Source organism: Geotrypetes seraphini, chromosome 7, assembly GCF_902459505.1.
Source record: "Geotrypetes seraphini chromosome 7, aGeoSer1.1, whole genome shotgun sequence".
Taxonomy (NCBI): Eukaryota; Metazoa; Chordata; class Amphibia; order Gymnophiona; family Dermophiidae; genus Geotrypetes; species Geotrypetes seraphini.
Genome location: NC_047090.1, coordinates 77,342,138 through 77,357,412, shown reverse-complemented (window position 1 = coordinate 77,357,412; position 15,275 = coordinate 77,342,138). Strand labels below are relative to the sequence as shown.

General features: G+C 41.8%; 1 protein-coding gene across 8 annotated transcripts in view; it reads left to right on the top strand.

Annotated features, from left to right (window-relative positions):
* MEIS2 (Meis homeobox 2) overlaps nucleotides 1-15,275 on the top strand; it is a 659,015-nt gene that overhangs the window by 481,331 nt on the left and 162,409 nt on the right. The window contains exon 10 of one of the 8 annotated variants that reach the window (XM_033951336.1): nucleotides 14,425-14,488. The exons of the other annotated variants lie outside the window; for them this stretch is intronic. Within the exon in view, the coding sequence (XP_033807227.1) occupies nucleotides 14,425-14,458 (34 nt within the window). The 3' untranslated portion in view covers nucleotides 14,459-14,488. Of the gene's footprint in view, nucleotides 1-14,424; nucleotides 14,489-15,275 lie in introns of those variants that run through there. 8 annotated transcript variants of the gene reach the window in all.

Below are 15,275 nucleotides of genomic sequence, written 5' to 3'. Positions count from 1 at the left end.
ACATGTGAATTATGGGCTCCTTTTATAAAAGCACGCTAGCGGTGTTAGCATGCGCTAGCCGCTACAGCCTCCTTTTAAGCAGGCGGTAATTTTTCAGCTAGTGCGCGCTAATCTTGTACGTGCGCTAAAAAACGCTAGTGCACCTTAGTAAAAGGAGCCCTATGTCATGGATGAGAAATATGGAATGAATTCTGAGTGTGCATTAAAATTGGGTAGTGTGCCCAAAGTGAATTAAATGAAGAAATGTGAAAATTTTTTGGGAAAAAGTTTTTTTACACTGATCAAAAGATACTAATCCGAGGAGATTGTGATAAAAGTGTGCAAGATGGACTACATGTGTGTGATGAAATAGAAATTATTGACGGTTCATCAATAGGTCATTGTAAATTATATCTTGGTCTCCAACTTTGTCCATTTATCTGAGGAAGGCAAAGCATTGCCAAAACACAGCCTGTGTAGGGTCCGGTTTTCATTTTGTGAGCATCAAAGATACAGTGTTACCACTGCAATTCCTTCACACAGACTTTTGTCCCTTATGTATATTTGATGCTTTATTATACAGTACTTTGAGAAATAAATATTTCATTATAAACTACAGGTTTCTCCCAGAACCTGTGTGCATCTCCTAATTGGTGCCTATTAACATTAATACTTGATCATTAGCATCCAATTATTGGCGTTAATTGACTTATTAATCAATTAGATTGTGCGTGCATCTCAGGATCGTACCCAAATTTGGGCAGCCAATCAGTTCACGTGTACAGCTGGCAACCATAAGAACATAAGAACATAAGAATTGCCGCTGCTGGGTCAGACCAGTGGTCCATCATGCCTAGCAGTCCACTCACGCGGCGGCCCTCTGGTCAAAGACTAGTGCCCTAACTGAGACTAGCCCTACCAGCGCATGTTCTTGTTCAGCAGGAGCTTGTCTAACTTTGTCTTGAATCCCTGGAGGATGTTTTCCCCTATGACAGATTCCAGAAGAGCGTTCCAGTTTTCTACCACTCTCTGGGTGAAGAAGAACTTCCTTACGTTTGTACGGAATCTATCCCCTTTCAACTTTAGAGAGTGCCTTCACGTTCTCCCTACATTGGAGAGGGTGAACAATCTGTCCTTATCTACTAACCCTGTACTTGATTCTTCTCTTTCCTTTCCCTTAGTACCTAGGGGAGGGAACTGAAGCTCAGGTGGTGGTATGCTGGGTGGAATTCCCACCTACTGCCCCTTTACATGCTCTTTGTTTGACGCTCTCCGAGGAAGGAAGTCCTGGCTCCTTCTTTGTACTTAGGATTTTATACTTCACTCCAAAAGCTCAGCTTAAATGTAATGGGCTATTTTCAGAACAAACCTCCCCCTATTCAGGTTTGCATATGTAGCATCTTCTCTAGAGCAGAGATCCAGAATGCTATCGGGCTCATTTTCAAAGCACTTAGACACACAAAGTATCATAGTAACCTATGGAGCTATTTGTGTCTAAGTGCTTTGAAAATACAGTATAATCTCGTTATAACAGACTTCCAGGGACTTGGAAAAACAGTCCGTTATATTCAGAGTTGCATTTTTTTTTAAACTTTATTTAGGTCAACTGAAACAATGTACAATCAATGAACAACAGTCACTGCATAAGCATATCAGCAACATCAATAACAAAACTCAGCAAAACATTGGTATGGCATGAAATGATTGCAAAACCAGAACACTAAAAGATGTTCTAAAGCATTATGTCGCACTGTACTGGAAAGAAAAATAATCTGTCACTTTCTTCTGGGCTGCATTTTGATATTATATCACCGGCATGCCGGAACCTGCTTGTCCATTATAGCCGATCAAAACTACAGCTAAAAGCGGCTCTATGGACCAAATTGGTTGTCCGTTATATCCGAAAGTCCGTTATATGCGAGTCCGCTATATGTGATTATTTTCTGCATGTGCATGTGCACAGCCGGGACCAGCAGACCTCATTTGCTATAGACAAGGTTCCATTATAAGCGAGTCCTTTATAACGAGATTATACAGTATGGGACTCATAATCGAAAGAGAAAAATGTCTAAAAACCGGCCTAAGTCGGTACTTGGACGAACATTTCTCAAAAACGTCCAAGTGCCGATAATAAAAATGGGTTTTGGACGTATTTCTAAATGACCTAGGCCTTCATAGTGCTGCTGAATGACCAAAGCTAAGCGGAGCATTTCGGGAGGTGTGTCGAGGGCAGGGACGTGGGCTGGCTTAGACTTAGTCATACAGCATGTATAACCGAAAGTTTTACAACAGAGCCTAGACGGAAATTGGACGTTGTGACTTAGACCATGTAAAACATGGTCTAAGTCACAAAAGTCACCTAAAGTCACCAGAAAAGCATTGCAAACACATAAAACAGACCCCCACACACTAGCCCAGTGATCACCAACCCCCCCACCCCCATAAAAATTTTAATCATAACTTTTAAAATTCAGCCTCCAGACCATCATCACCTGGCCGCCTGGCATAGGAAAGCCTAGCCATACATCAGCTTAAGTCATCTTGGGGGTGGGTTAGGGACTTATGGAGAGGAGGACCCATGCTCAAAAAGCCCCTGTAATCACTGCATTGATACTTAAACATGTGCACTGCCCTATACACCCCCAAAACCCTTTTGTATTGGCATATAAGTGGCTCCTGCAGCCATAAGGGCTATTGGGGTGGTAGATAAGTGGATCTAGGGGATTCTGGAGGTGGTTTGGAGGGCTCACCATAACCTATAAGGGAGCTGTAGGGAGGAGAAGACATGGCACCCTTTTTGTGAAGTTCACAGCAGTGCCCTGTAAGGTACCCCACTATTTAGGTGGCATGTCTGGGTGTGCAGTCCATCACTTTGCAGACCCCTCCCACATCTAACAGGGCTTGTTCTAGGCGTTTTGGACTTGGATGGAAAGTTGGACGAAAATGTGGTATAAAGATAGACGATTTAGTTGCTTGGACGATCAGATCGGCAGGACGTATAATTAGACGATTTTCGAAACGAAAAAAAAGTTGGATGTATTTTTCAAAAATGTGTCTTAAGCTGTTTTTTTGCTTTGGACGACTTGCAAGATGGACGTAAACAGACTTAGACGTCCCTTTCGATTATGCCCCTCCATGCTTCTATCTGTGCAACTTCATAGAAAGGTATATTTGGAGTCCTGCTACAGAAAGATGCTTTATAACATGATGATTATATAATTTAATCTTTTTTAACCTTTTCCATTAAATTCTTCAGTTGAGGTATATTAGGGAGAATATGTGTCTTCAGGAATTGTGTTTTCTTGGTGAGAAGGCAGTGCTCAGGATTTTGGGCACTACTACTTATCATTTCTATAGCACTGCTAGACGTACATAGTGCTGTACTGTTTTCCGTGAGAGGTGGTGGAGAGGAAAACGGTGATGGAGGTCAAAGAAGCGTGGGATGAACACAGAGGATCTAGAATCAGAAAATAATAGTAAATATTTGAAGAGCTAAGGCCAGTACTGGGCAGACTTGCATGGTCTGTGTCTGTACATGGCTGTTTGGTGGAGAATGGGCTGGGGAGGGCTTCAATGGCGGGAAGGGTGTAGATGTGCTGGAGTGAGCTTTGATGGAGACTTCAGTAGTTGAAACCTAAGCACAGTACCGGGCAGAGCTTTGGATCCTTGCCCAGAAATAGCTACGAAGAAGAAAAAAAATTAAATTGAATTAGGTTGGGCAGACTGGATGGACCATTAAGATCTTTATCTGCCGTCATCTACTATGTTATGTATGATACATTACATTATATTAAAATACATTTCTAGACCTCAGTACCTTCCAGATCGATGCAGTTTACATCATCGAGAGACTGTACATTACAGTGAAATACATCAGAAATATCATCTTCATTGTTTTCTTAAGAATTTTACAAAAAGAGATGTCTTTAGTAGTTTTTGGAAATGCATATATGAAATCGATGAAGCAAACAAAATACGCAGTTCTGAATCCCAACTAGCAGCCTGATATGCAATTGTTCGATGCAAAAATTTCTTGTAAAGTGCTCGTACTGGTGGGAACACAAACAATGAAGTTATCCTTAGTGGACAAACCGCCTTACACAATGTAAATTGTTCCAGTAAATAACCAGATGCCTGACCGTATACGCCTTTATAACAAAGCGTCCCAAATTTAAACCAAACCCTGGCCTCAAAAGGCAACCAATGGAGTTGCCCATTCAATAGAGCTTATCATCTAATTAAGACAGACAAATAGGGGTTAGGGAATTTCTCACAGAGGGAATGATAAAGCAGACAAGGGTACTTTACAAGTGAGTGGGTGTTAGGAATTAAACACAACCTCCAAAAAGTGGGCTTTTAGCCTAGATTTGAATACTGCTAGAGACGGAGCTTGACGTACTGACTCAAACAATCTCTTCCCAGCATACGGTGCAACAAGATTGAAGGGATGGAGCCTGGAGTTGGCAGTAGAGGAGAAGGGTACAGATAAGAGAGACCTAACTGATGAACAGAGTTCCCGGGGAGGAGTATAAGGAGAAATAAGTTAGGGACTGAGGAGCTGCAGAATGAATGCACTTGTAAGTCAATAAGAAGAGTTTGAAATGTTTATTGCTTATTTAAAGCTTCTATACTGCTAACTAATGACTATGAAGTCAATTCAGAGGGTTTACAAGAGCAGCTTTGATGGAAATATGAATATTAACCAGTAATGATGATATAATACACGAGCTACGATATATGAAGTATAGTCAAATAGTGACACATCACTGCTGGAGTTATGATAAAATAGCTTAGTAATTTTTTAGAAAATGTTTTTTAGTCTTCACATGTTGAGGAAAGTGAGATCCTGCTTCCGCCAACAACATTTTGCTGTCCTTGTACAATCAATCATTCTTTCCAGACTGGACGATTGTAATTCCATCTATCTAAGTCTAACCAAGAAAAATCTTCAAAGACTTCAGCAGATCCAGAGCACTGCGGCTAGGTTGATCTTCGCAAAAAGCAAATTCGATCATGTTTCCCCGCTTCTGTCAAAACTTCACTGGCTTCTGGTGATTTCTAGGATTCACTTTAAATGTACCTGCCTAATTTTCAAGATCCTATATGGCATTCTTCCTCCCCTAATCCTACTATCCTGGAATTCTTCGAGACCTGACACTACCAGATCCGCCCACATACTCGTTAAAAGGCATCAGGTATGCAGGTAAATTAGGGAAATCCCTTTTCTTCAAATTCACTGAGCTTTGGAATAACCTCCCTGCCCCGCTGCGGAACCTAGGCTCATTCCAATTATTCCGAAAGCATCTGAAAACCTGGCTTTTCTCCAAAACGTAAAGCTATCTATTTAAAATATAAAGCTAGCTATCCTCTTCTTAACCTCTAATTTCTTTTTATGTCCTTCCCTCATTTATTGAACTACCCGTAAATCGTGCCGAGCTCTATCTTTATGGAGATGATGCGGTATACAAACTTAAGGTTTAGTTTAGTTTAGTTTAATTTTGTTCCATACAGATTTAGATTGTATGCGGAAATGGATAGGAAGCCAATGAGGAGACTTTGAGGAGCGGGATAAAGTGAGCATATAAGCTGTCATTTGTACTTGGTCTTTGTACTACTGTTATGCTGTTAATAAAATTGTAAATTTTATGTTTAATTATACCTACTGTACACTACCTTGGGTGAATCTCTTCATAAAGGCGGTTAATAAATTCCAATAACTAACTAACTAATCCCCCCTTTTACAAAAGTGCAGAAGAGATTTTTAGCGCCGGCCAGCACGCTGAATGCTCTCCGCTGCTCCAACTATGAGCATCAGAGCAGCGTAGAGCATTCAGCGCGCTGGCCGGCGCTAAAAACCTCTTCTGTGCTTTTATAAAGGAGGGGGAGAGTTAAATAAATAAATCTGTCAGGGGATTTGCAGGTGTGTGCAAGTTTTGTTTCATTTTATTTTTCATGTGTTTCATTTTGAAATGGGGTGTGCTGTGTTGGAATGGTGTACCCCGTTTTGCCAGAGTGTGCATTACAATGAATGCACACTCAACAAAATAGTACACACTATTATGAAATAAAACATGGAATTGCACATTCGGAGGCACGATCTCCAGGCAAGTTATTTGTTTGGGTCTTTGGTATCTGGCAGCTGTTCAGCGCTGGTCTCTGGCCAGCTATATTACTCGATAGCCAGACAAATCATTCACTTTTACATTCCTATCATATTTATAGCATATTATATATTTGCTCCCGCTTATAAACTGATGATTAATAAACACAATGCACATAAAACATAAGTATTTATTCTGGGGAAGACACTGCTGCTCATATTGCAGATTAGTTTACAGGTCAGAGAGCCTTAAAAGAGATTTAAAAGGCAAATTTCTATGGTATTCATTTCTTTTCCATGCTTCCAATGATTCTGTAATTAAAAAGGACAGAAAGGTGTGTTTGAGCTGATTATTTTTTTCACTGGATGCCCTATATACACTTTCATCTTCCCCGCTTTCCCCTTTTTTTTCCGCATATATCATATAACAATCACTCTGCTTTTGCATTGTTTTGGTTTTGTGGTTGTTGTTGGGTTTTTTTCTTTAAAAGCAGTCATAAAACTTCATATTAAAGAAAACTGGTGCAACCTGAAAAACTTTAGCGAGAATTAGAGCCGAGCGATATTGTTGAGCAAATAAGAAGAGACCTCTAAGCAGCATTCCTTGATAAAGTAGCGTGGAGCACCAGAAACAGGGCTGCATAAACAAGACAGATGATAGAGCTGCTGGAGCAGGGCTCCTGGAAGAAAGAACCTGAGCAAGGCTTCTGTGCTGTGTTGCCTATTACCATGCCAAAGTAGAGCTGCCTAGAGAAAATAACCTGAACACATTTTTTTAGTGGTATATATTCAGGTGCTCAAGCATATTTCCCTATCTGTCCCAATGAGCTCACACTCTTCCTAATTCCTGGGGCAATAGGGGATTAAGAGACTTGCAAAAAAACAAAAGGAATTGACCCCAAAATATCCACAAAGAAGAAAATCCAAAGAAAACCAAACAAGCTCTGTGGAGTGACGATGTTCCTAAATGGACTTTATCCCTGTAATCCTGTATCCCTAGCGGACTAGGTCCTTTAAGGCTTTTATGTGGATGATTTATTTTTATGTGGATGAAATTATTTTATGTGGATGATTTCAGTGTACCTTAGGAACTTTGACACTTTCAAATAAAGTCCATTTAGGAACATTGTCACTCCACAGAGTTTTTTTGGTTTTCTCTGGATTAAGTAACTTGCCCAGGTTCACAAGGAGCAGCCTGGGATTTGAACCCACAACCTCAGGGTGCTGAGGCTGTAGTTCTAAACACCGTGCCACACACTGCTCAGTTAGGGTGTCTAGGCAGAGTGACCTAGGATGCCCAGACAGAGCTGCTTGAACCGGAAAGCTGTACAGCAGGAAAGAAAAATCCCAGACAATGAGTTAGGAAAGTCTGTTTTCCTTCTTAACCCTTTCTTAGGCATTGTTGCTCAGAAGCAACATATGTCTTCTATGGCTCTTATGGGAGATCTGCATCTCTAAATACTTGTTTACTTGACACTGTTTCTGTCATTCAACATCAAGTTACGTAAAGCAGCCGTTTCACCATTTGCCAATTAAAGGGTAAAAGGTTTGCACTGGAAATAAATGCAAATATATAACTTCGACTAGGTAAATCTCCAAAATTAGAAACAGCCCTGGCTAAGTACTGCTGAAATTTGCGGTTGGTGCCAAACTCAAAGTCAGCTCTGTTGAGAGTATTCTGGGAGCGGAGTGAGCGGCCCAGTTTAGTACATAACTGGGACTACATAAAAGTCTGTTCTGTTTTTATGTTTAATATTGACTTAAGTGTTAGCTAGGGTTGCCATATGGCGCCAGAAAAAGGAGGACGGATTGAGACATCTGGGTTTTACTTCCATTGCCTTTTTGGGTTAATCGGCAAAACCGCGTAGACATTGCCATGCTGACAATCGCACGCCGACAATCCTGCACAGGACTTATGCGCGCTGCCTAAAAACTGTTCCTGTTAGCGCTCAGAGGAGGTGTAAGGCGAAGAACCCCCTACACACTAAACTCACAACTCTTTGCGCTCATGTTGGGGAGGGGGTGAGGGGAACCCCCACTACACTGAAAACTGCCGATTACCCGAAAACCAAAGGAAAACGGCAGTTTCTAGTGTAATTGGGGTCCCTCCCCCACACACCCACCAACACAAGCACGAACAATTGTCATTTAACAGACCCCCACTCACAGCGGTAACAGGAACAGTTTGAATGCAGTATGCTTAAGTCCTGCGCGAGATTGTCGGTGCACCAATATCCTGCACGCTTTTGTTACGGAACCCCTTTTTCTGGAGCCATATTGTAACCCTAGTGTTAGCCAGCTCAAAAATAACAGGATATTCAAAGCCGAAGCTGAATATCGGATCCATAGAATTCATAGTTCAATGTCAGTGGTACAATGAAATGAAATATTGATATATGACATTAATTTCACACTAAGCCTTAAAATGTCAAGATGTGGAGGGCCATTTTCAATATGACATCTGAATCTGAGTTCAGATGTTTTGCAGAAGGTGCCCAAAATTCCAGTTCAAAACATGCCCATTCTCAAAACTGCAAAATATCTGTCTTGTTTTTTTCGAAAAGGACCATTTTTCAGATGTGCGTCTATCTTTTTGAATCATTTTTGAAAAAATTGTGTCCAAAAGAAAAAACATACACGACAAGTCATTGGGATGTAGGAGTGGCCAGCATTTTTAGTAGACTGGCCACACAATCATCCCAGCAGTGCAGTGAGACACCCTAGGACAGGGGTAGGGAACTCCGGTCCTCGAGAACCGTATTCCAGTCTGGTTTTCAGGATTTCCCCAAGGAATATGCAGGAGATCTGTTTGCAGGTACATATCTCATCATAAACCCCCCCCCCCCCCAAGATTTTACATATATAAAATCAGGTAACCCTAGGGGGGAAGAGGTCAGTGACCACTGGGGGCGTGTTGGGGGTGTCATGTTTGCATCACTCCAGTAGTCATCTGGTCAGTTTGAGCACCTTTTTGGTACATATTTGTTATTAAAACATTCTTAGATGTTTGATTGTAGCAGAAAAATGTCCAAGTCATAAGCCCACCCTAGTCCCACCCACATCATGCCTCTAAAACGCCCCCTAGAGGTCTACAGATCAATAGCATAGATATCTGTTTAGAAAATGGGTTTTGAAAGTAGCGAATTGGAAGGGATTGGCAAGAAAAATGTCCATCTGCCCCTGTATGCCACTTTTGGGATGTTTTTCTTTTTTGAAAATGAGACCCATAAGGAGATAAAAATATAATTTTTAAAAAGAAGCAACAAAAGAGGATTTATGATACAAATATTCATTTGTAAGGTAACAGAAGGAACTGTTTTCTACAAGTACTAGAATGAAAGAGTAAAGAATAATGGGTCTTCCCATGAAGCTGAAAAGAGAAAGGCTCAAAAAGGATTGTGATGAAAATATGCTTCGTGGAGAGGGTGATCAAGACTTGGAACAGACTTCCATTGAAAGTCAAAACATTGTCAGAATTCCAGTATTTATGCAAGGATATCACTGGGGGGGGGAGGGGACGAAGAACCTGAAGTGGGGTAGTAACAGGGGAATGAGCTAGAGATACTTCTGCCCATCCCCCCTTCCCCTCTACCCACTGCACACTCTTAAATTAGCAGTATAATTCACCAGAATCTTCTACGCATAAAGCCCTTTCCCTTCAGCTAATTCAGGGGTGGGCAACTCTAGTCCTCGAGGGCTGAAATCCAGTTGGGTTTTCAGGATTTCCCCAACGAATATACATGAGATCTATTTGCATGCACTGCTTTCAATGCATATTCTTTATGTTTTGACCTTTTTTGTCCTTCTTTTCTATATTTATTTTAGTTCCTCTCACTCTCCTCCCATGTAGGTTTGTAATGTCTTTTTCTTCAATGTATGTAAACAGGATAGACCCCCCCTTTTTATCTGCACATCGCTTTGAATTATGATATTACGATTGAATCAACATTTTAGAAAAACTTGAAAACTTGATATTCCTGAACAGCGGAGCTATCCCCCTTACAACTTGCCATATGAAAAATATTTGGATTATGATTGTCACCTTTGTTTAAGGCAGAGAGGTTTCTGTTTGGTGACTCTACAGAATGGTAGTGACCACGAGTCCCGAGTATTTTATTTTGGGTGACAAAAGTCTGCGTTCAAATATGGCTACACATTTGCAAAATAACATAAAACCCTGCAAAACGCCACTTAAAACCTATACAGGAAAATTTACCAAACTATAACACTGACCCACCTATGAAAAAACAGTGTTATAAATGTTATACTGGCCCTAGAATACCATATACTAGAGAATACGGTAAAACGGTGGGGGAAAAACTGTGTTCACTGTGCCTACGGGGACAAGGCTATTCACTGCCCCGTGGAGCGGTGAATGGCCTTATCCCCGCAGTTAAGGGAGAGAACGCGCGTGGTCACCTATCCCTCCTTACTGGTCACTGATGCCGCCGCCCACTCCAAACATCTCCCTACTCCCTCCTTGCCCCTTATCTTCGTGGCTGGCGATTTCTAAATTGCCTTTGTACAAACAGCCGGAGCATTGAAGCTGCGTGTGGCTGCCATAAAGGTCGTCTCTGATGCAACTTCAATACTCCGGCTGCTTGTAGGAAGGCAATTTAGAAATCGCAGGCCACGAAGGTAAAGGGCAGGGAGGTTTTTCGGCACAGTTGTACGCTGTAAGCAGTTTTTTTAGTCGAACTGGGGCCTGTTGTCCGGGGGGGGGTGCGGTGTGCATTGTGGAAGTGGCTAAGCAGTGTTCTCGCTGCGGGGGGGCTGGGGTTGAAAGCGCCACAAAGGTAAGGGGCAGGGAGGGAGAAAGGGAGGAAAGGTATGGGTGGAGAGGAACAGACGCTGAAGGGAAATGGGGAACAGAGAGTGGGGAGAAGATACTGGCAGGGAAGAAGACAGAGATGCCAGGGGGGGAGTGAAGGGAAGAAGTTAGGTGCCAGACCAATTGGGATGGAAGGGAGAGGCACAGTAACAGAGCAAATGGAAGACGTCGCAGAGAAAAGAGAGACAGCAGATGAAGGAATTGAATGAGAAGATGAGGAAAGCAGAAACCAGATATCAAAGGTAGAAAAAAAAAAATTCTCTTTTTATTTATTTATTTTTATTTTTTTTGCTTTAGGATAAAGTAGTATATTAGTTGATTTATAAGGAAGGAATAAGCTAAATATTGCAGCACTGAGGCTTGTATGGATGCTGCGGGGACAGGGCGGTGAAGAAGATGGAGGGGATGGGGCGGTGAAGGGGATGGTGGTTCGGGGATGGGGCAGTGACGGGGACAGATTTTTTCCCCCGTGTCATTCTCTACCATATACCTGTTACCGGGAAACTGGAACAAGCTGTACAGTTACACATTTCTACATAGACACTATGGGCTCCTGTTACTAAGGTGCGCTAGTGTTTTTAGCACAAGCAGCAGATTAGCGCACCCTAATCCCACGCTATGTGGCTAGAATTAATGCTAGCTCATTGCTGGCATTAGCGTCTAGCGCGCGCTATTCCGCGCAATAATGCCCTAACGCAGCATAGTAAAAGGAGCCCTATATGATAGTAGACTCTTTCATCTCACTCACACATGCAGAATATGGACAGACCCTCACCCGATACAACATAGGAAACCACAGAAAACATGCAGTCATAAGTTGTGTGCGAGAAAGCAGTGCAATACTGGTAAAAACAGAAGCAAATATGCATTTTCTCCCATACTCTGTAGAACACCAGATAAAGAAAGGATGTACATTTCCCAAAGCAGACACATCCCAATCCTTAAAAAGTATTACAAATATATATATTTTTTCTACCTCTGTTGTCTGGGCATTTTATTTTTCTAATTTGGCTGGTCCAAGTCTCTTTTCTACTTTCCAGGTCATTCTTCTCCTAAAATTATTTTCCCTGTTTACTTTTCCATTTCCTCTCTCTTTTGTTTTCTTCCTTTCCTTCTCTGCATCTGTCTAGCACTGATCTTTCTCAGCCCAACCAACCAACTTCCAAAATTCTGAGCGTTATTTTGCCACTATAGCTGAAAAGAGAGTTTTCTTATTTTGTTAAGTGCCAATTTGTAGAAACTAAATTCTATGTTTTGACATTGTTTCGGATCATTGATTGAACCATATCCATGTCAGTCTCTTCATGGGGCTGAGAACTTTTCAGCACCTTCATTTCATTTTACCCTCATTCTCCATTTCCGTCACCCTCTAGTCCAGTAGTCTCAAACTCAAACCCTTTGCAGGGCCACATTTTGGATTTGTAGGTACTTGGAGGGCCTCAGAAAAAAAAATAGTTAATGTCTTATTAAAGAAATGACAATTTTGCATGAGGTAAAACTCTTTATATATATAAATCTTTCCTTTTGGCTAAGTCTTAATAATAATATTGTAATTTATAGCTAAAGAGACATATGATCAAGAAACTGTTTTATTTTACTTTTGTGATTATGATAAACATACCGAGGGCCTCAAAATAGTACCTGGAGGGCCGCATGTGGCCCCTGGGCCGCAAGTTTGAGACCACTGCTCTAGTCCTTATTCTCTTTCTTTTCATCTCTTGTCTACCTACTTTTCTTTTCATCTCTTGACAAGAGATGAAAAGAAAGAGAATAAGGACTAGAGGGTGACAGAAATGGAAGAACTTCTTGTCATCCCCTCTCCAGCATTCCCATTGCCCCTTCTGTCACTCTCCTTCTCCAGTCTCCTCTCCCACTTCTATCTTTCGTCCACTTCCCAGTACCCCATTTCCATCCTCTGTACTCCACTGCCCTCATATAGCCTCATCTACCCTCTGCTGCCTCTCACCCCCCAGGTCCAGCCCTATGTCTTCTTCCTTTCCTTACTTCCAAGCCAAGCTTCTTTCTCATACCCTCTACCTCAGGGCTGCCCAAGTCCAGTCCTCGAGATCTACAGGCAGGCCAGGTTTTCAGGATATCCACAATGAACATGCATGAGAGAGTTTTGCATACCAAGAAGGCAGTGCAGACAAATCTCTCTCATGCATATTCATTGTGGATATCCAGAAAACCTGGCCTGCCTGTAGATCTCGAGGACCGGACTTGGGCAGCCCTGGTCTAAATATTAGGTAAGGACCTGATTTAATGAGGGCTTGGTATTTGATGGAGGACTGGACTTGGGCAGGGGAGATATGATTCAGTGGATATCCTGAAATCCTGGCCTGCCAGTAGATCTCGAGGACCAGACTTGGGCAGCCCTGCTCTACCCCATCTCCTATCACTATCTTTTGAACCTCATTGTTACCCTTTCAATCCAGTCAGAAACCCACTCTTTCCTTTAATACCTCTCCATGGTATTTCTATCCCTTCTTAATGCCTCTCATTCCCTTTCTCCATTCTTCCAAGTCATTCACACTGTCTCAACCTTTCCCCATTTCACACCCAACTGATCAACATAGCCCACTTATTCTACCAATTACTAGGTTCTCATTATTCTCTTGAAATCAGTTTCCCCAGTCCAGAATTTCCTTCTCTGCTTCTCAAAACTCTCCCTATGCTCCCCTTAACTCTCCCACTCAGTCATCAAATCCTAGTCATCTTGCCCCCCCCCCCAGCCAGCCCCTAGTCATCTTTATGCTGTTTCTCCCTCCCCCCCCCCCCCCCACCTCCCAGTCCCAGACCCTTTCATATATAGGAGAAATAAGAGAAGAATTTCCTCCATAATTGCTAATTAATCTGAGCCATGAACAGGCAAAAACCCCTCGGGTCAAAAATAAATAAACATAATCTTTATGAGAAAGACAGAAATTAATTTAAATTATGATATCTGAAAAATGTATAGTGTTCTCTGTATAGCATTAGCAAGTTGTGTGCTCTGTCGATGTAACTGGACCCAATTCTGCAATACATTTTGGTGGGAACTGGTTTTGTGTTTTACTATAAAATAGTTCAATTGCCACAAGTGACCCCAAGAGTGTGACAGGTATGAACTATTTATCTTGGTAAAGAATGGGAAAGAAGGAAGCAAAACTGATGAAAATGAAAAGAACTGAAAAAGGATGGCTCTGAGAGGAAACTGAGCCAAGTAAAGAAAAAAAGAAAGAGAGGAAAGGTGAACTGATGTTGTTAAAGAGATGGAGAACCCTTCGATGCCCATTTCCCAGTAGTCAGTCCATCCCCCATCCCCCCAAAGTTTAAAACCCTTGTTTTCCCCGTAGGTCATCTCATGATGTTTATTGGGTGAGCTTACTCTAATTGATGTCTTTTTTTTTCTTGTTTTCAGAATCAGTCATCCCTATCTAACATGTCTCATTTATTTGCTTAATTTGGGTTTAGCTTATGACTTTGTTGTTCCAACTGCAAAATGAGTATGAATGTGTTGTACTTCCATTTCCAGCCTAGGAGATTTTAAGCCGGTTCTGCGTTCTTAACACTCATCATAAGGTGCCCCTGGCCATCTCATCCCACTGTAATTCTTAGATTGATGACATGGATTACAGCAAGCTAAAAGACTGAAGCACTCAGCCAACCATGAATTTTTATAATGGGTAGGTAAAACCTAATCTGAAGTAATTGATTTCATGCCAAGGTAAGGATTGCTCAGATTGATTTTCCTAATTTCTTGGTTTTGCTGTGCAGCAGTTTCTTGCTCCTTCTTTGCGCTTCCAGCTTAACTAGAACTGTCCTCAGCTTGAACCACCTACAGGGACTTCTTTTGGGAGCCCTGTGGATGTTGGTTCCGTCCAACTGCAAGGTATCGCTGTGTATTGACTGACACTGCCTCCTCATCACGGACTGTGAGTGTGGTCTGTGTAGCAAGTCCTAATTTGCCAACGGTGCAGAAGACCTGACCTATGAATCAAACCCTGATTCTTTGTATACCAGCGCACAGTACAATACAATACAGTGTCTTATATACCACAGTTCTCTGCAAGGTAACTATGCGGTTTAGATCAAGAATTAGATCAAGCTTTGGAAGTCACATTTTTAGAGTGGGAGGTGGTTGTTGGGAGGAAGGGTTGAAGATAATGAGTAGTTTTAGGGAGAAGAGGTATGTCTTTAATTTCTTCCTGAAGTCAAGGTATGTGGTAGGTTGTACTGCTAATGAACCATCAGTCAAGTCTCCAAAAGATTCAAACTTCATAGGCAAACCCAGCAGTTAGTTAATTATGTCTACCTCTGAACAACCAGTGTTCAGTAAAGGGCATTTGTTTTAGCCATTCTGGATGCACATTATGGTTCTTTTCG